This window comes from Hordeum vulgare, chromosome 3H (assembly GCF_904849725.1).
Source record: "Hordeum vulgare subsp. vulgare chromosome 3H, MorexV3_pseudomolecules_assembly, whole genome shotgun sequence".
Classification (NCBI taxonomy): domain Eukaryota; kingdom Viridiplantae; phylum Streptophyta; class Magnoliopsida; order Poales; family Poaceae; genus Hordeum; species Hordeum vulgare.
The window spans coordinates 343054820-343076469 of record NC_058520.1 but is presented as its reverse complement, the minus strand read 5'-3'; the positions used below and the strand labels follow the sequence as shown (position 1 = coordinate 343076469).

Sequence of the window (21650 nt, the reverse complement as noted above, 5' to 3'; positions counted from 1 at the left end):
AATCTGAATACTATTTGTTGAAATATATGTATATGTGAATTGTGCGACCCTGATATGCATAAAACTATAGGGGAGGCTCTGCCCAAATTTTAAACTACTTTGTATATGATGAATTTTGGTTACAACTTTATTACGGATAAAATCATCTTCTCACGTACTCCCTCCGTTCCTAAATATAAGACCTTCTAGAGATTACACTATAGACTACATACAGAGCAAAATGAGTGAATCTATACTCTAAAATATGTCTATATACATCCGTATGTAGTCCATAGTGTAATCTTTAAAAGGTCTTATATTTAGGAACGGAGGAAGTACCATTTAAGATCGCCAATGGTCAAAATGGACTGAAATGTTAGAAAGAGAACAAAATTTAGTGTTGGTGTTATATAAGAAAGAATTTTTTTTACAGTGTTAAATAAGATAAATAAATCTAAACCAGTGTTAAATAAGGAATTCTCTGTCAGTTGATTTTATTTTCCAAGAGAGAAGCTGAGCGTGAGTGTCAAAGATCGCTTGACCTTGAGCTGGCCGTGGAAAAAGTCCTATCCAGCTAGCGCTCGCCATGTCGGGCGGACCCACCTGCAGGTGCGCATTCTTATGCAACGCGTCATAAATCGACCGTCTCACATCATGGTGCGTTGGCAGCTTATTCAGATGGTACAACGGCCTCCGCCATGCTTAAACTCATTTTGGAGTCTTCAGATTCTCTCTTAGCTGTTATTCCTGTCAAGTGATTGAATGAGTTGTTGGCAACGGCAAGATGACAACAATTTCCTTGAATCTATCCACAGAGGAATGAAATGAATGATGAAACGTTTCATTATCGATCTTCTATAGTATTTCATTCACAAAGGTAAAACAAGAACAAATTAATGGAAGGAGAGAAGAAGAAGAAGAAAAACACACCAAGGATATTAACGGCATTGTTTCACCACAGCAAACTCGTATATGATCAGAATGTATGAAAAAAAATCCCGAAAAGAATCAACTTCATGGCTGTCCGGCAGCCGGTGGAGGCGGCGACGAGTAGTCGTAGGCCGGCAGCTTCCACGTCGCCGGTGGTGGAGGCGAGAGGTACCGGTCCTCTGGTGACACCTCGTAGTTGGGCGACCCTGGTAGGTCGTAGTGTGGCGGCGTTGTCGGCTCTTCGTAGGCTGGCGGTGGCGGCGACAGGTACCGGTCCTCCGGTGACACCTCGTAGTATGGCGGAGGTGGAGACTCTTGGTAAGCTGGGGGTGGCGGTGACTGGTACCGGTCCTCCGGCGACACCTCGTAGTGGGGTGGAGGTGGAGACTCTTGGTAAGCCGGGGGTGGCGGTGAGTGGTACCGGTCCTCCGGTGACACCTCGTAGTAGGGAGCTGGCACCTCGTAGTGGGGAGGCGTTGTCGGCTCTTGGTACGCTGGAGGTGGCGGCGAGAGGTACCTTTCCTCAGGTGAGACCTCGTAGTACGGAGGTGGGGGTAATGGGGACGGGGGCGGAGGTGAAGGTGGTGGAGGAGACGGGGTTGGTGGAGGAGGCGATGGCGGCGGTGGTGAAGGTGGCGGTGGAGATGGGGATGGGGATGGCGGAGGAGGTGGCGGCGACGGCAACACGAACTTCTTGCACCTGAAGGCGTCGCAGTTGACATGGTTGCTGTTGAAGAATTGACACTGCTCGATTGACCTCTGGTCAGGGCGGTTCGGGATGCAGTTTCGGCGATCGTCCAATGCCTTGACGTGCATGCACACCGGCGGCTCGCCGGTGATGTAGTTGTAGGAGTAGGTGAAGTTGTGGAGATGCGGCAGGTGGCAGATCCCCTCCGGCACGTTGCCGGTGAGGCGGTTGTGACCAAGGTCGAGCTGCTCGATGCTGTGGAGGTTGGCGAGCTCGGCGGGGATGGCTCCCATGAGCTGGTTGTGGCTGACGTCGAGCACGGTGAGGGCGGTGAGCATGCCTAGCTCCGGGGGAACGCAGGACTTGAGGCCGGTGTTGATGAGTATGATCTCATTAAGCGTGTGGGACATGTTGGCGACAGAGGCCGGGAGGCAGCCGCCGAAGTCGTTGTTGGCGAGCACGAGGACGGAGGCCGGCGAGTTGCCGACGTTGTCGGGGATCTGGAAGCGGAAGCGGTTGGAGTTGATGAAGATGGCGTCGAGCGGGCGGTCGAAGAGCTCGCTTGGCACGGGGCCCTCGAACTCGTTGTAGCGGAGGTCGAGGTACCTGAGGCTGGGCAGGCGGAGCACGACGTCGGGGAAGGCGCCGACGAGGCGGTTGTTGCTGAGATCGAGCTCGTGGAGGAGGTGCATGGTGTGGAATGAGGACGGGACGAGGCCGCAGAAGCGGTTGGAGTTGACGTGGAAGACGGAGAGGTCGGCGAGCCTGCCGAGCGCCTCCGGGAGGTGGCCGGCGAGGTCGGCGTGGTTGAGGTCGACGGCGGCGACGACGGTGAGGTAGTGGTCCGCCTGGGACGGCGCGCAGAAGACGCCGTAGTAGTTGCAGACGTCGGGGCCCGACCAGGAGCCCGTGAGGTTGCGCGGGTCGGAGAGGATGGCGCGCTTCCAGGCTTGCAGCGCCACGTAGGCGTCGCGGAGGCGCGGGTTGGCGAAGGCGTAGGACGGGTCCACCAAGACGTCGCTGCCGTCGTCGGCGCCGTGGGTCTCGAGCAGCCGGCGTTGATGGCTGGGCGTGGCTGCGGCGAGGTGCGGGACGAGGAGCAGCGCGAGGAAGAGGAGGAGGGGCTTCATGTTCATGGTGGTCGTCGCCATTGCCGTCTGTCTACGCATAGGCATAGCCCGCGGCGGGCTGTGTCTGTGTGTGTGGATGGGTTGTTCATGGGTTTGAGGGGGGTGGGTTCATATGGGGGAGCAGGGGAGGCGGAATCGCGGCGCAGGAATAGAATAATGGCGCTTGTGATTGGACCGGACGGCTGCGATGGCGGGATGGTTTTGGTTGGTCTTGGTTGCGTGTGCGCGTGATGGACCAACGCTACGCTCCAGCGGATCAACTGGCAGCTGGAAGAGGAGCTGCCTTCCATTACGTCCTCGGGTCGTTTGATGAACGTGCAGAGCATCCATTCCACTCCGACGAGACAACGCCGACGCGCTTAGTGGGAATCCACACCTAGCTAGCAGGCCCTTTGTTTTCTCCCTCCACCGTAATAATCCAACGAACAGTATTTCCAAGCAAATAAACCATCAGACGAATTATTCTGATTTTCGCCGACCGGCTAATCATGATAGTACTAATCATCTATACTACTCCCCCCGTTTCTAAATACTCTCTCCGTCTGGAAATACTTGTCCTAAAAATAGATATAATGGATGTATGTATAACTAAAATAAGTCAAGATACATTCATCTTTAGGACAAGTATTTCCGGACGGAGGGAGTATACGTCTTTTTAGAGATTTTACTAGAGGGCTACATACGGAACAAAATGAATGAATCTATACTCTAAAACATGTCTATATACATCCGTATATAGTTCTTTTAGTGAAACCTCTTAAAAGACTTATATTTAGGAACGGAGGAAGTACTACATATATTGTTCTTTCTTGGCTGTGGTGTGGTACACGGGTGGGGCGTTTTGGCTCTCGGGTGCATCTGCACCCGGGCCGACAGAAAAAATTAAAACAAATACAAAAAAAATTCAAAAAAATCCAATTTTTTGATGTGATAGATAATTAGATGCGCGAGGCCCGCTTCAATTTTGAGTTCATTTGAGGATCTGAGGCGCTCTCAACAAAAGAGACAAAATCTGGGTCTATGAAAAAGGTTCATTGTTTACAATTTTTTTTGATCCAATTTGTCTTTTTTGCTGAGAGATGCTCGAATGTCTAAATGATATGAAATTTAGAGCGGACCTTGCACATCAAATTGTCTACTACTCAAAAAAAAATGGAACTTTTTGAAATTTTTAGCATTTCTTTTTATTTTTTTCGTCAGCGGGAGCATCTGAGCCCGTGCTCAGAAGCGAATTACTCGTGGTACACCTTGCTTTTCAGACTGTTTTGTTCGTTTCTTCTCATCATGACGACATTAAGTAATGGAGTGGTAGTATACCTATAGTCATTGGAGGCGTTTGAGCGAGCCCACCATTTTAGCCTTGAAACACGGGGAGCAGCCTGTATATGTGACTAGCTCGTCATTCCTGACCACAATTAACTAGTGTTAGCATCGGTAATGTCATTGCTTGCCAGTAGTTCATACGCTTGGCTGCGCAGGATGGATGATGGAAAGAAACTGAGAGCGAGCGGAAACATGGAAGACCGCCTTTGCTCGAAAACAAGTAGTGTATGAAATCAAACCAAAGAAGAAAACGGGAGCTGAAACTGGACGAGACGATGCATGTTGCCGTTGCTAACGGTGATGATTGCGGGCGGAATCAACAACTAGGAAGAAGGATTGCGATTTGGTTTAAGATTTCTCTTCTCGTGGGGTTCTACTCCTACATGTCAACAACGACAAGAAAGAGCAAGAGCAGAGGTTTGCTTGCTTGCATGTGAGCGGGGCCCACACGCTGCCACCACCATCAACATCGTTATCAATTTATCATCATCATACCTTACGCGAAACCAAATGAGTCGAATCAAGTGGCCACCGGCTGGCTGTGTGCGACCAATCACGACGAACGCAGCATTCCCTGCTAGTCTCCTCGCTGGGCACCTTGATATCATCATTCGTTCATTCATTCTCAAGTGCGTGTGGGTTGCCCGCTCCGCCCTGATTTTGTTGCAGATCGGCGGGCAAGAAAATTCCCCCAAGGCCTCGTTTGGTTAACGGGTATCGGGAAGGTTTTGAGAGGGAGGAATTTCAGGGGATTGAGTCAATCCCTTTGTTTCATCCAATCCTCTCAAATCCGCAGGGTTTTGCTTTCATTAGTCTTCCGAGGAGGGTTTTGAAACACATAGATAGGAAGAGATTGAAGGGGAACGGAGGGGATTGGGCTAAGCAAACCCCTCCTACCAAATGGACGCCCGAGGATCTGTGGGGTTTCTGCCCCCCCCCCCCCCCCCCCCCCCCCGAGGGGATTTTCCTCTCAAAACCTCCCCAATCCCCCTTAACCAAACGAGGCCTAAGGCCAACTCCACCGTACGATCCCGAACGGACGTCCGTTTTGTCCGGATTCTATCCGTTTGTGTAGAACGATGTGATCGTGTCTGGAACTGTCCTAAGATGCGTGGTCGTGCGCCCAACGCGCGGCCGCATCCTTTTGCTCCATCCTGTCCGCGAGGGCTTAAAATGCCCATATTTTTGTATCAAAACAATTTTGTACATCAACCCAACAAAATTGTCTCTAAATAAAATAGTTTTACAATCAAATCGAAATTGTCTTCAATGAACATAAAATGAACCGATACATCTATTGGTTGCCAATATGTTTCCACATGTGCTCAACCAAGTCATTTTGAAGATTCAAATGAGTGTGACAATCACGCATCTCACGATGGAACTGGACAAATTGTTGAAACGTGGTCGGTTCTTGGTGGAGGGGCTCAACATTTTCACCTTGATAATCAAATCCTTGGTCGAAGATACTGTCATCACGCTCGTCCTCGACGATCATGTTGTGCATGATCACACAAGCAGTCATCACCTCCCAAAGCTTCCTTTTATCCCATGACAGTGCAGGGTTTCGAAAAATACCCCATTGGGATTGAAGCACACCAAAAGCACGTTCCACATCTTTTCTAGCACTCTCTTGCATTTGGGCAGATTTCTTTCTCTTCTGATCTTGGGGGTCCGTGATTGTCTTCACAAAAGTTGACCACCGAGGATATATACCATCAGCTAGATAGTATCCCTTGTTGTACTGGTGGCCGTTGATCTCAAAGTTGACAGGGGGTAGTGGCCTTCTGCAAGCCTTGCGAAGATTGGAGAACGCTGCAACACGTTGATATCATTGTGAGAACCTGCCATGCCGAAGAAAGAATGCCATATTCAAAGATCCTGCGAAGCCACCGCTTCTAATATGACAGTGCACGCTTTGACATGCCCCTTGTACTGGCCCTGTCAAGCAAATGGACAGTTCTTCCACTCCCGGTGCATACAATCTATGCTGCCAAGCATGCCTGGAAAGCCTCTAGTTGTGTTGGTCGCCAACAATCTCTCTGTATCAGCGGCAGTTGGCTACCTCAAGTACTCAGGGCCAAACACCTCGATCACAGCATGGCATAACTTGTACATTGACATCACACATGTTGTCTCACTCATACGCACATACTCATCCACCAGATCGCCTAGAATTCCATATGCAAGCATGCGGATGGCCGCGGTGCATTTCTGGTAAGTGGAGAATGCTAGCTTGCCAATGGCATCCGTCTTGCACTGGAAGTATGGGCCATGAGCAACCACTCCCTCTCGGATACGATTGAATAGATGCCTTGCCATACGAAAACGGCGACGGAATTTATCCGGCTTGAAGAGCGGTGTGTTCGCAAAGTAATCGGCATAGAGCAGGGCCTGGCCTCTCTCCCTGTTGCGGTTCAGGTTCAGAGCACGGCCAGGGAGTGACCCTTGTACCGAGGAAGCTGCCGTTGAATGTGGTCGTGAACCATCACCGTAGCCACCACAATATCTTCATCATTGGACGAGAATCATCCGGTGAATAAATGAAGTGGTGGAAGAAAAAACTCATCACCACTGCCCATACCTTTGCGGGCAAAGTATCGAACACCTTGCGCTCGTGGTGGCAAAGAGGCCGCGATGGTCACCTCGATGCAGGGGTGGTTGGTGGCCGACTACTGGCCGCTCTGGAGCACTCGTCGGAACCTGCCGTGACTGTCTTGGTACGTCGCATGTGGTCGTATCCACTCTACCGTCGGCTATGACGGCGATGGACAAATCTCTTCCGACCGACGCCCAGAGTACGGCGAAAGCGCGGGCGTGGTGGCGGCCATGGCGAGACGGGGTTTGCTATGGACGGGCGGGGGATGAGGTGGCGGAGAATAGCGGCGGCGCTGTCGGCGGGGCGGGGCGGGAGAGGGGGTGGAGGCGTTGGAATTTCTGGGAGTTCTTGTGTCCCCGACATGCGGGCCACGGGCGGACAAGGGCGTGTGGCGAGCGCGTCCGCGGATGTTCGTTTCCCCCAAACTGGGTGCAAGTTTTGCCGGGGATGGGTCGAAAACAGACGAAATCCGGACATTTCTCCGTTTGGGTTCGCACGTTGGGCCACGGTATTCGTTCGTTCTACCCCAAACGGACGCGTGCGGACAAGATGGGGTCGTGCGGTGGAGTTGGGCTAAACGTGTGACAGCAAATTCAACGAAATGATCCAACACGTCGTTTGTAGCCGTCCGTTTAGATCTACGCGGACAGAAAAATCGGTCCAACATGTCGATCCATACAAACGTGTGTCCGCTTTTTGTTCACATGCGGACCCATTCTCGGCCTAATTTTGAGTCTGATTTAGGTCGACGTAGACACAAAGCGGACGCGGACGACGCACGCATACTCCATCTCCTAGCCCGCCAGTCGGTGGCACATTGGTCGTTCTTCATCTCTATCGAGAGCGCCGATAACTAGCCTCGCCCCTAGCCCGTCGTCGCTGCCGCCCAGTTTCGGCGCATCCTCCCGTACCTCTGATACGTCTCCAACGTATCTATAATTTTTGATGGTTTCATGCTATTATCTTGTCAAATTTTGGATGTTTTGCATGCCTTTTATATATTTTTGGGACTAACTTATTGACTAAGTGCCAAGTGCCAATTCCTGTTTTCCCATGTTTTTGACCCCTTTCAGAGGAGATTTTGAAACGAAGTACAAACGGAAGAAAATCCCCGAAAATATTTTTTTCATAACGGAAGAAGATCGGGAAGCTTGGGAGCCAAGGCAGGGGAGCCTCAGGGGGCCCACAAGCCCCCACCCTGCGGCCAGGGGGGTAGGCCGCGGCCCAGAGGCTTGTGGGTCCCCTGAGCGCCCCCTGACCTAGGGGTTGCGCCTATAAATTCCCTAAAAATCCCAAAAAAATCAGGAGACCATCGAAATCACTTTTCCGCTGCCGCAAGCTTCTGTCTCCTCAAGAACCCATCCGAGCACGTTCTGGTGCCCTGCCGGAGGGGGGATTCGGACACGGAGGGCTTCTTCATCAACACCATGACCTCTCCGATGATGCGTGAGTAGTTCACCATAGACCTACGGGTCCATAGTTAGTATCTAGATGACTTATTCTCTCTCTTAGATCTTCAATACAAAGTTCTCCATGATCTTCATGGAGATCTATCAGATGTAATCTTCTTTTGCGGTGTGTTTGTCGAGATCCGATGAATTGTGGATTTATGATCAGATTATCTATGAATCTTATTTGAGTTTCTTCCGATCTCTCTTATGCATGATTTCATATCCTTGTAATTCTCTTCGAGTTGTGGGTTTTGTCTGGCCAACTGGATCTATGATTCTTGCAATGTGAGAAGTGCTTGGTTTTGGGTTCATACCATGCGGTGACCTCACCCAGTGACAGAAGGGGTAGCGAGGCACGCATCATGTTGTTACCATCAAGGGTAAAAAGATGGGGTTTTCATCATTGGTTTGAGATTATCCCTCTACATCATGTCATCTTACTTAAGGCATTACTCTGTTCGTCATGAACTCAATACACTAGATGCATGCTGGATAGCGGTCGATGTGTGGAGTAATATTAGTAGATGCAGAAAGTATCGGTCTACTTGGCTCGGATGTGATGCCTATATGTATGATCATTGCCTTAGATATCGTCATGACTTTGCGCGGTTCTATCAATTGCTCGATAGTAATTTGTTCACCCACCGTGATATTTGCTATTTTGAGAGAAGCCTCTAGTGAACACTATGGCCTCGAGGGTCTACTCCACACCATACTTTCAGCCTTACACTTTTTACTTCGTTGCACTTTCCGCCTTCAGATCTCACTTTGCAAACAATCTTGAAGGGATTGACAACCCCTTCGAAGCGTTGGGTGCAAGCTTGTTTGTGTTTGCGCAGGTACTCTGGACTTGACGAGGCCCTCCTTCTGGATCGATACCTTGGTTCTCAAACTGAGGGAAATACTTATTGCTCCTGTGCTGCATCACCCTTTCCTCTTCAAGGGAAAAACCGACGCAAACTAGAGAAGTAACAAGAAGAATTCCTAGCGCCAAGGAAGGACTTTTGTTGCCGCAACAGAAGAATTTCTGGCGCCGTTGCCGGGGAGGAAGATCAAGTCAAGAACTCATCCAAGTAGGTGTCGCAAACTCATCTCTTGCATTTACTTTGTTTTCCAGTTGCCTCTCGTTTTCCTCTCCCCCACTTCACCAATTTGCCTTTTCCTTCGCCCTTTTTTCTCGCCTACTCTTTGTTTGCTCGTGTGCCCGCTTGCTTGCTTGCCGAAGTCACCATGAATGAAAATACCAAACTTTGTGACTTCTCGAATACTACTAATAATGATTTTATTAGTACTCCGATTGCTCCCGCCACTAGTGCGGAGTCATACGAAATCAATGCCGCTTTGCTGAATCTTGTTATGAAAGAACAATTCTCTGGCCTTCCTAGTGAAGATGCCGCATCCCATCTCAATACCTTCATTGAGCTTTGCGATATGCAAAAGAAGAAAGATGTGGATAATGACGTGATTAAATTGAAGCTTTTTTCCTTTCTCGCTGCAAGATCACAAAAAAACTTGGTTTTCTTCTTTGCCCAAAAATAGTATCGATTCTTGGGATAAGTGCAAAGATGCTTATATATCAATGTATTTTCCGCCGGCTAAGATCATCTCTCTCCGGAATGATATCATGAATTTCAAGCAACTTGATCATGAACATGTTGCACAAGCTTCGGAGAGAATGAAATTAATGATTAGAAATTGTCCCGCTCATGGCTTGAGCCTTTGGATGATTATTCAAATCTTTTACGCTGGCTTGGATTTCTCTTCTAGAAATATCTTGGACTCCACCTCAGGTGGAACGTTCATGGAAATCACGTTAGGAGAAGCCACAAAGCTCTTAGACAACATCATGACGAACTACTCTCAGTGGCACACTAAAAGGTCACCTACTAGTAAGAAGGTACACGCTATAGTGGAAATTAATTCGTTGAGTGCTAAGGTGGTCGAGTTAATGAATTTGGTTGCTAGTAGAAGTGCTCCTTTGGATCCTAATGATATGCCTTTGTCTTCTTTGATTGAGAGTAGCAACGCTAGCTTGGATGTTAATTTTGTTGGTAGGAATAACTTTGACAACAAGAATGCTTTTAGAGGAAACTATGTTCCTAGGCCTTTTCCTAGTAACTACTCTAACAATTTTGGCAACTCCTACAACAATACTCATGGAAATTACAATAGATTACCCTGTGATCTAGAGAGTAATATCAAAGAGTTCATCAACTCTCAAAAGATTTTTAATGCGTCCATAGAGGAAAAGCTACTCAAAATTGACGATTTGGCTAAGAGCGTTGATAGAATGTCTAGTGATGTTGATGCTTTGAAAGTTAGATGTGCTCCTCCCAAAATCAACATGGATGAAACTTTGAAAGCTATGCGTGTTTCCATGATTAAGAGCCAAGAAAGAACCGCCAAAATTCGTGCTAGACATGAATGGCTTAAAAAGGCGTGTTCTCATGATGAGAATCACGAAGATCTTAAAGTGCTTGGTGTGACACCCATTGAATCTTTGTTTTCTTGTGTCAAACCTAATTATTATGGGGCTGGATATGAATCCACTTTGGTTGAAAAGTACCCCAATGATTCAGAGTACATCTATCTTGTTGCTAAAAGCATTGAAAGTGGAGTAGAAGATGTTAAAACTTTGAGTAGTAATGAAATTACTACCATGAATTTCAAGGAATTCAATTATGATAGTTGCTCCTTAATTGAATGCATTTCTTTTATGCAATCCATGTTAAACTCTCCACACGCTTATAGCCAAAACAAGGCCTTTACCGATCATATCGTCGAAGCTATGATAAAGTCTCTTGAAGAGAAACTTGAATTGGAAGTCTATATCCCTAGAAAGCTTCATGATGAGTGGGAACCTACCATAAAAATCAAAATCAAAAACTATGAGTGCAATGCTTTGTGTGATTTGGGTGCTAGTGTTTCTGCGATTCCAAAGTCTTGATGTGATGTTCTGGGTTTTAATGAGATTGAAGAGTGTTCTCTTAATTTGCATCTTGCTGATTCTACTGTCAAGAAACCCATGGGAAGGATCAATGATGTTCTTATTGTTGCAAATAGGAACTATGTACCCGTGGATTTCATTGTGCTTGACATTGATTGCAATCCTACTTGCCCTATTATTCTTGGTAGACCTTTCCTAAGGACTATCGGTGCTATCATCGATATGAAGGAAGGGAATATTAGATTTCAATTTCCTTTAAGGAAGGGCATGGAACACTTTCCTAAAATAAAATAAGATGGCCTTATGAATCCATGATGAGGGCCACTTATGGTTTGAGCACCAAAGACGACGATACGTGATTCTATTGCTTTTATGCCTAGCTAAGGGTGTTAAACAATAGCGCTTGTTGGGAGGCAACCTAATGAATTTATCTTTTTTCTTTCTGTTTTGTTGCGTCCACACCATCAAAATTCTGTTGTGATTGTGTTTTTTGTGTTTCTTTTTGTGTTTGAGCCAAGCAAAACCTTTATCACTAGTCTTGGTAATGGTTGTTTGATCCTGCTGGAAAAAGACAGAAACGTTTCGCTCACGAGATGATTTTTCATTTTTATTCAGAAAGAGATTTTGAGTTGATTCTTTTTGCTGCTGGTTGATATGCTTTTTGCCCACGCCTTCGTAATTCTTCAAATGTTTTGAAGTACGAGAAGTATATGAAGTATACAGATTACTACAGACTGGTCTGTTTTTGACAGATTCTGTTTTTGTTGAGTTGGTTGCTTGTTTTGATGAAACTATGGTTAGTATCGGGGGGTAATAGCCATGGAAAAGTGAGAATACAGTATCCCAACACCAATATAGATGGAATTCAAGTTTGCTACAGTACCAAAAAAAGTGGTAGTTTGTTTTCTTGTACTAACATTATCACGAGTTTCTGTTTAAGTTTTGTGTTGTGAAGTTTTCAAGTTTTGGGTGATGTTCTCATGGACGATGAGATAAGAAGTGGAAAGAGCTCAAGCTTGGGGATTCCCAAGGCATCTCAAGCAAAATTCAAGGATACCAAAAAGCCTAAGCTTGGGGATGCCCCCGGAAGGCATCCCCTCTTTCGTCTTCAATCCATCGGTAACATTACTTGGAGCTATATTTTTAATCACCACATGATATGTGTTTTGCTTGGAGTGTCTTGTATCATAGGAGGCTTTTATTTTTGTTGTGTCACAATCATGCTTGCTGCACACCTTTTTGAGAGAGAGAGAGACATGCACTCATCGTGATTTTGCTAGATTGCTCATAGTGCTGCACTTATATCTTTTGAGCTAGATACTTTTGCTCTAGTGCTTCACTTATATATTTTAGAGCACGTCGGTGCGTGATTTGGTTGTTGGCTTATGCTATGAAAGTAGTCCCAAATGTGATAGGTACCCAAAGAGGATGAAAAAACCTCCATCTTCATGTGCATTGAGTAGAAAGAGTAGTTTCGATTCCTCTCAATTAGTTTTGAGACGTGGATTCGGTAATATTGAGAGCTATGTTAGTAGGGTGTTATGAATCTAGAGATACTTGTGTTGAAGTTAGTGATTCTCATAGCACGCACGTATGGTGAACCGCTATGTTAGGAAGTCGGAGCATAATTGATCTATTGATTGTCATCCTTTGTGTTGAGGCCGGGATCACGCGATGGTTAACACCTACCAACCCTTCCCCTCGGAGTATGCGTTTAGCACTTTGTTTCGATTACTAATAAAAACATTCGCAACAAGTATGTGAGTTCTTCATGACTAATGTGAGTCCATGGTGTAGATGCACTTCCACCTCCCACCATTGCTAGCCTCTTTAGTGCCGCGCAATTCTCGCCGGTACACAAACCCACCATATGGCATTTTCATAGCCATTCCGAGATATATTGCCGTGCAACTCCCACCGTTCCGTCTCATGACTTGTGCCGTCACTCTCATATTGCCATTGCATGATTGTAAGATAGCTAGCGAGATGTTTTCAATGTCATACGCCATGCTAGATCGTTGCACATCCCGGTACACTGCCGGAGGCATTTCCTATGGAGTCATCATCATTGGGATCTTTGAGCTGTGAGTAAGTAAAAGTGTGATGATCATCATTATTATAGCATTGTCCCATGTGAGGAAATAAGAAAAAGAGGCCAAAGAGCCCAAAGATTAAAAAAAGAGAAAAGAAAAAAGAGAGCCCTAAGAGCCCAAATGAAAGAAAAGAGAAAAGAGAGAAGGGACAATGCTACTATCTTTTTTCCACACTTGTGCTACATAATAGCACTATGTTCTTCACGATTGAGAGCTTCTGGCTTCGTCTCCACCATATGCTAGTGGGAATGTTCATTATATAACTTGGCTTGTATATTCCAATGATGGGCTTCCTCAAAATTGCCCTAGGTCTTCGTGAGCAAGCAAGTTGGATGCACACCCACTAGTTTTCCTTTTGAGCTTTCACATACTTATAGCTCTAGTGCATCTCTTGTATGGCAATCCCTACTCATTCACATTGATATCTATTAATGGGCATCTCCATAGCCCTTTGATATGCCGAGTCAACGTGACCATCTCCTCCTTTTTGTCTCACAACCACCACCACACTCTATTCCACTTATAGTGCTATATCCATGGCTCACGCTCATGTATTGCGTGATAGTTATAAAAAGTTTGAGAAAGTAAGAGTGCGAAAACAATTACTTGGCCAATACCGGGGTTGTGCATGATTTACATTAGTTGTGTGAGGATGATGGAGCATAGACAGACTATATGATTTTGTAGGGATAACTTTCCTTGGCCTTGTTGTTTTGAATGTTCATGATTACCTTCTAGTTTGCTTGAAGTATTATTGTTTTCATGTTAATAGCAAACTATTGTTTTGAATCTTACGGCTCTGAACATTCATGTCACGTGAAAGAAGTTGCAAAGGACAACTATGCTAGGTAGCATTCCACATCAAAAATTCATTCTTTATCACTTCCCTACTCGAGGACGAGCAGGAGTTAAGCTTGGGGATACTTGATACGTCTCCAACGTATCTATAATTTTTGATGGTTTGATGCTATTATGTAGTCAAACTTTGGATGTTTTGCATGCCTTATATATATTTTTTGGGACTAACTTATTGACTCAGTGCCAAGTGCCAGTTCCTATTTTTTCCATGTTTTTGACCCCTTTCAGAGGAGATTTTGAAACGGAGTCCAAACCGAAGAAAATCCCCGATTTTTTTTCATAACGGAAGAAGATCGGGAAGCTTGGGAGCCAAGGCAGGGGAGCCTCAGGGGGCCCACAAGCTCCCACCCCGCGGCCAGGGGGTAGCCCGCGGCCCACAGGCTTGTGGGCCCCCTGACCTAGGGGTTGCACCTATAAATTCCCTAAAAATCCCCAAAAAATCAGGAGATCATCGAAATCACTTTTCCACCGCCGCAAGCTTCTGTCTCCGCAAGATCCCATCTGGGGAACGTTCTGGTGCCCTGCCAGAGGGGGGATTCGGACACGGAGGACTTCTTCATCAACACCATGACCTCTCCGATGATGCGTGAGTAGTTCACCATAGACCTACGGCTCCATAGTTAGTATCTAGATGGCTTCTTCTCTCTCTTGGATCTTCAATACAAAGTTCTCCATGATCTTCATGGAGATCTATCAGATGTAATCTTCTTTTGCGGTGTGTTTGTCGAGATCTGATGAATTGTGGATTTAGGATCAGATTATCTATGAAACTTATTTGAGTTTCTTCTGATCTCTCTTATGCATGATTTCATATCCTTGTAATTCTCTTCGAGTTATGGGTTTTGTCTGGCCAACTAGATCTATGATTCTTGCAATGGGAGAAGTGCTTGGTTTTGGGTTCATACCATGCGGTGACCTCACCCAGTGACAGAAGGGGTAGCGAGGCACACATCGTGTTGTTGCCATCAAGGGTAAAAAGATGGGGTTTTCATCATTGGTTTGAGATTATCCCTCTACATCATCTCATCTTTCTTAAGGCGTTACTCTGTTCATCATGAACTCAATACACTAGATGCATGCTGGATAGCGGTCGATGTGTGGAGTAATAGTAGTAGATGCAGAAAGTATCGGTCTACTTGTCTCGGACGTGATGCCTATATGTATGATCATTGCCTTCTATCGTCATGACTTTGTGCGGTTCTATGAATTGCTACAGTAATTTGTTCACCCACCGTGATATTTGTTATTTTGAGAGAAGCCTCTAGTGAACACTATGGCCCCCAGGGTCTACTACACACCATATTTTCAGCCTTACACTTTTTACTTCGTTGCACTTTCCGCCTTCAGATCTCACTTTGCAAACAATCTTGAAGGGATTGACAACCCCTTTGAAGCGTTGGGTGCAAGCTTGTTTGTGTTTGCGCTGGTACTCTCGACTTGACGACGCCCTCCTTCTGGATCGATACCTTGGTTCTCAAACTGAGGGAAATACTTACTGCCCCTGTGCTGCATCACCCTTTCCTCTTCAAGGGAAAAACCGACACAAACCAGAGAAGTAATAAGAAGAATTCCTAGCGCCAAGGAAGGACTTTTGTTTCTGCAGCAACCTCCCTAGCGCCTACCCACGCCGCCGACCACATCGCCGCCGGGCCATCGCAGTTTCCCGGACCCCAATCCGTCATCGCCGGTCAGCTTCGTCGTCCACGCCCGCAAGCTGTTGGACAATTTGCCTCAAGGTACAAATGGACTGCGCCGACGAGTTCTTTTTTTATAGTTTTATGTGCGACTCCAATGATTGCTCATCCGATAACGAGGAGATGTTGCTTGTCGTGTTGGTCCATGGCCACCTTAATAGGCAGCGACCGTTGTTCCGAGGCTCGATTTCGGGGCATGTTCTGACGTTGAATTGCAACCGAGAGAGCAGCCATTTCCTTCTATGGAAGTGTTGGAAATATGCCCTAGAGGCAATGATAAAATAGTTATTATTATATTTCATGTTTCAATATAATCGTTTATTATCCATGTTATAATTGTAATCAATGAATACATAAATACATGTGTGGGTATATAGACAAAACTATGTCCCTAGTAAGCCTCTAGTTGACTAGCCAGTTGATCAAGGATGGTTAAGGTTTTCTGACCATATGCAAGTGTTGTCACTTGATGACTGGATCACATCATTGGGAGAATGATGCGATGGACAAGACCCAAACTATAAACGTAGCATGTGATCGTGTCATTTTGTTGCTATTGTTTTCTGCGTGTCAAGTATTCATTCCTATGACCATGAGATCATTTAACTCACTGACACCGGAGGAATACCTTGTGTGTATCAAACGTCGGAACGTTACTCGGTGACTATAAAGGTGCTCTACAGGTATGTCCGAAGGTGTCCGTTGACTTAGCATGGATCAAGATTGGGATTTTTCACTCCGTGTGACGAAGAGGTATCTCGGGGCCCACTCGGTAATACAACATCACATATTAGCCTTGCAAGCAATGTGGCTAAAGTGTTAGTCACGGGATCTTGTATTACGGAACGAGTAAAAAGACTTTCCGATAACGAGATTGAAATAGGTATAGGGATACCGACGATTAAATCTCAAGCAAGTAACATACGGAAGGACAAAGGGAATAGTATACGGGATTATATGAATCCTTGGCATAGAGTTTCAACCGATAAGATCTTCGTAGAATAAGTAGGATCTAATAGCGACATCCAGGTCCCGCTGTTGGATATTGATCGGGGAGTGTCTCAGGTCATGTCTGCATAGTTCTCGAACCCGCAAGGTTTGCACACTTAAGGTTCGGTGACGTTTCGGTATAGTTGAGTTATATGTGTTGGTGACCGAAGGTTTGTTTGGAGTCCCGGATGAGATCACGAACGTCACAAGGGTTTTGGAATGGTCCAGAAATGAATATTGATATATAGGATTGTTTCATTTGGCCCCCGGAAAGATTTCGGGCATTGCCGACAGTGCACCGGGAGTGACAAATGGGTTCCGAGTTTTTACCGGGAGGGGGCCACCCACCCGAGAGAGAACCTAATAGCCCATGGGTGGCGCACCAGCCCACAGGCCAGCCTAATAGGGCTATTTCGGCTAAGAGAAAAATCAAAGGAGAAAAAAAGAAGGAGGTGGGAAGGAAGGAAGGGACTCCACCTTCCAAACCGAATTGGAGTGGGAGTCCCTCCTACTCCCTTCGGCCGACGCTCTAGGGTCTCCCTTGAGCCCCAAGGCTAGCCCCTCCCCTCTCCTATATGTACTAGAGGTTTTAGGCTTTTTGAGATACAACTTTTCCATGTGTAACCCTAAACCTCTACTTCGTAGTTCTTCCTCTAGATCTGTTTCCTGCGGAGCTCGGGCGGAGCCGTGCAGGAATAGGTCATCACCATCACCGGCGCGCCGTCATGCTGCCGGAGACATCTACTTCCCTGTATCTCTTGCTGGATCAAGAAGGCAGATATCTTTATCAAGATGTACGTTTGGTGAAAGTGAAGGTGCCGTTCGTTCGGTGCTAGATCGGGACGGATTATGGGTCGACGGTGATTTGAATCATGAAGCTATACCACTGCATCAACCGCGTTTCTTAACGCTTCCCGCTGAGCGATCTACAAGGATATGTGCATCCGATCTCCCTCTCGTAGATGAACATCACCATGATAGGTCTTCGTGTGCGTAGGAATTTTTTTATTTCCCATGCAACGTTCCCCAACAGTGGCATCATGAGCTAGGTTCATGCGTAGATGTAATCTCGAGTAGAACACAAAAGTTTTTGTGGGCGTTGATGTTCGATTTGCTGCCCTCCTTAGTCATTTCTCAATTTGGCAGTATTGTTGGATTGAAGCGGCCCAGACCAACCTTACTCGTACGCTTACGAGAGACCGGTTTCATCGACTAACATGCAACTTGTTGCATAAAGATGACTGGCGGGTGTCTGTTTCTTCAACTTTAGTTGAATTGGATTTGACCGAGGCGGTCCTTGGAGAGAGGTTAAATAGCAATTTGCACATCACCGTTGTGGTTTTGCGTAAGTAAGATGCGATCATACTAGATACCCATAGCAGCCACGTTAAACATGCAACAACAAATTAGAGGACGTCTAACTTGTTTTTGCAGGGTATGCATGTGATGTGATATGGCCAAAGACATGATGTGATATATTGGATGTATGAGATGATCATGTTGTAATAGTTAAATATCGACTTGCACGTCGATGCTATGGCAACCGGCATGAGCCATAGGGTTGTCTTTAAACTAACGTTTGTGTTTGCAGATGCGTTTAGTATATTGCTAGGTTGTAGCTTTAGTAGTAATAGCATAGATAGCACGACAACCTCGATGGTGGCACGATGATGGAGATCATGGTGTGGCGCCGGTGACGATGAAGATCATACCGGTGCTTTGGTGATGGAGATCAAGAAGCACAAGATCATGGCCATATCATGTCACTTATGAATTGCATGTGATGTTAATCCTTTTATGCACCTTATCTTGCTTAGAACGACGATAGCATTATAAGGTGATCCCTCACTAAATTTCAAGATAAAATTGTGTTCTCCCCGACGGTGCACCGTTGCAACAGTTCGTCGTTTCGAGACACCATGTGAAGATCGGGTGCGATAGAGTCAACGTTCACATACAACGGGTGTAAAACAGTTGCACACGTGGAACACTCGGGTTAAATTTGACGAGCCTAGCATGTACATACATGGCCTCGGAACACAAGAGACCGAAATGTCGCGCATGAATCGTATGGTTGATATGATTAACATAGAAATGTTTACCACTGAAACTACACTCAACTCACGTGATGATCGGACTCGGGTTAGTGAATTTGGATCATGACAAACTCAAATAACTAGAGGGATGTCTATTTGAGTGGGAGTTTATTAGTAATATGATTAGTTGAACTCTAATTGTCTTGAACATAGTCTAAGTACACTTTGCAATATTTTATGTTGTAGATCAATGGCTCACGCAGTAGCAACCCTGAATTTCAATACGTTCCTAGAGAAAGCTAAGCTGAAAGATGATGGTAGCAACTTTGTAGACTCGGCTCATAATCTGAGGCTTATCCTACAAGCTGGGAAAAAGAATTATGTCCTTGATGCAGCGCTAGGAGATGAACCACCCGCTACGTTTGAACAAGATGTTTTGAACGCTTGGCAAGCACGTAAGGAGGACTACTCAGTAGTTTAATGTGCAGTCTTGTATGGCTTAGAACCGGGACTTCAACGATGCTTTGAATATCATGGAGCATATGAGATGTTCCAGGAGTTGAAGTTTATCTTTCACAAGAATGCCCGGATCGAGAGGTATGAGACCTACGATAAATTCTATGCTTGCAAAATGGAGGAGAATTCGTGTGTGAGTGAACATGTGCTCAAAATGTCTGGGTACTCAAACCATTTAGCTGAGCTAGGAATTGAACTTCCGCAAGAGGTTATCACTGACATAATTCTTCAATCACTGCTGTTGAGGCATAGTTTATGCCTAAGTAATTTTGGTGATTGATGACAGTACCGTACAGGACTAATCGTGTGTGTCAAGGTTTCAGGTAACACTCGTCAACGGCACAAGACAACTCGTATCCTCTCTTCTGGAACGGAAACACGGCGCTCTCTACGATTCTCTTTATTTGAGTCATAGGAAAGCCATACTATTAAGAGGGGATCCGTAGTGGAAAGGTTTGGGTGGAATCTATCTTTACACACGCACTCTTCACAATTCTCCCCTTCTTTGTTTGGAGCGGCCCTCGCCTATTTCGTCTTGAGCATCTCTGCAAAATGGTCCCCAGCGGTAGTACCGCTGGACTGCCAGCGGTAGTACCGCTGCAGCCAGCGGTAGTACCGCTGTTCGGCGGTAGTACCGCCACTTGACAGCGGTAGTACCGCTAGCCAGCGGTAGTACCGCCCCCTGGTCAGCGGTAGTACCGCTCCAGGTGCCTTGTTCCACCTACCTAGCGGTAGTTCGTGGACGGACCCTTTTGCGAAGACTTTCCCGGCGGTAGTAGTGCTTATGCACTACCAAGGGGCCAGCGGTAGTACCGCTGGTGCCAGCGGTAGTATCGCTGGAAGCCCCAGCGGTAGTACCGCTGCATCCAGCGGTAGTACCGCCAGGCAGCGGTAGTACCGCTCCTTCCCAGCGGTAGTACCGCTGGATCTCGGGCACAGAGTGGGAAAACGGTCTGATTTTCCCCCCCACTATATAAAGGGTTCTTCTAGCTGAGGAACCCTATCTCTTACCTCTCTAAGCTCCATTGTTGCTCCACAAGCTTAAAAGTGCCCGATCTCTCTCCCTAGCCAATCAAACTTGTTGATTCTTTAGGGATTGGTTGAGAAGGCCTAGATCCACACTTCCACCAAGAGAAAAGTTGATTCCCCCACCTATCCCTTGCGGATCTTGTTACTCTTGGGTGTTTGAGCATCCTAGACGGTTGAGGTCACCTCGAAGCCATATTCCATTGTGGTGAAGCTTCGTGGTCTTGTTGGGAGCCTCCAAGCTTTGTGTGGAGTTGCCCCAACCTTGTTTGTAAAGGTTCGGTCGCCGCCTTCAAGGGCACCTATAGTGGAATCACGGTACCTTGCATCGTGCGAGGGCGTGAGGAGAATACGGTGGCCTTAGTGGCTTTTTGGGGAGCATTGTGCCTCCACACCGCTCCAACGGAGACGTACTTCCTGTCAAAGGGAAGGAACTTCGGTAACACATCCTCGTCTCCATCGGTTCCACTTGTGGTTATCTCTACCCTTTACTTTGTATTTGCTTTTACTTGTGACTATATCTTACTTGCCTTAATAGGTCTTGTTGGTAGCATCTATAGGGGTCACCTCTTTGTCATATTATTTGTGAACCCGTATAGTGTTTACCTTAACTTGTTAAGATTAATTAAAAAGTGGTCGTTGTCTATTCACCCCCCTCTAGCCAACCATATCGATCCTTTCAATTGGTATCAGAGCCACGTCTCTTTATTAAGGGTTTAACCACCCGAAGAGTATGGAAGGCGGAGAGGAAGTTAACCGTGGGCAACCCGAGGACATGGACTTGACTTCGGTCACAAGGGACGACTTGAATACGGCTATGGCCGCCCTCAAGACGTCCTTGACGAGCGAAGTCAAAACCATGCTTAAGGAATTAATTGATGGTCTTAAAAGTTCACCCGAACCGGCTTTAGTGGTTAAACCCACCATTTCCGATTCGGAGGCCAACTCCTCTAAGGAAGCGGCTAAAGGTATGCAATCTGCTTCACCTCACGAAAAAGATGGAACGGGAACACATGCTTCGGTTCCACCTCCCATGACATATGGAGGACCCGTTCTCGCACCTCGTCTTAATCCTGTTGGTCCTCCTCCTAAACTTGTAAAAGGTGACTTTGCTAACTGGGTATTTTCTATTAAGTCTCATTTGAATCACAGCTCAACAAACTTGTGGAGAATTATCGAGCAAGGATATTACCCCCATGACCCAAGCAACCTCACTCCAAGAGAAGATGCAGACAATCAATATAATCACTCTGCGCTGTTTATTCTCGAGTCTGCTGTGCCACCTGAAGATCTTCCCCACTTACGTCCCTTCACATTGGCCAAGGATTGTTGGGAGCATATTATGGTGTTGTACAAGGGAAGCTCAAGTATTCAACGATCCAACTATGAA

The 21650-nt window shown here is 46.4% G+C and overlaps 1 protein-coding gene and 1 pseudogene across 1 annotated transcript; both read right to left on the bottom strand.

Moving 5' to 3' along the window:
- Window positions 1-799: 799 nt before the first annotated feature.
- On the bottom strand, window positions 800-2849 carry LOC123443810 (leucine-rich repeat extensin-like protein 4). Its single transcript, XM_045120343.1, has one exon. The coding sequence runs from the start codon at window positions 2770-2772 to the stop codon at window positions 994-996; it is 1779 nt and encodes a 592-aa protein (XP_044976278.1). The 5' UTR covers window positions 2773-2849; the 3' UTR covers window positions 800-993.
- Window positions 2850-5344: 2495 nt separating this feature from the next.
- Window positions 5345-7012, bottom strand: LOC123441747 (annotated as a pseudogene).
- Between the last annotated feature and the right edge of the window lie 14638 nt (window positions 7013-21650).

What these genes read in the sequence shown, in the direction of transcription:
- LOC123443810 (XM_045120343.1), bottom strand. Translation starts at nt 2,772, where the DNA reads ATGCCTATGCGTAGACAGACGGCAATGGCGACGACCACCATGAACATG.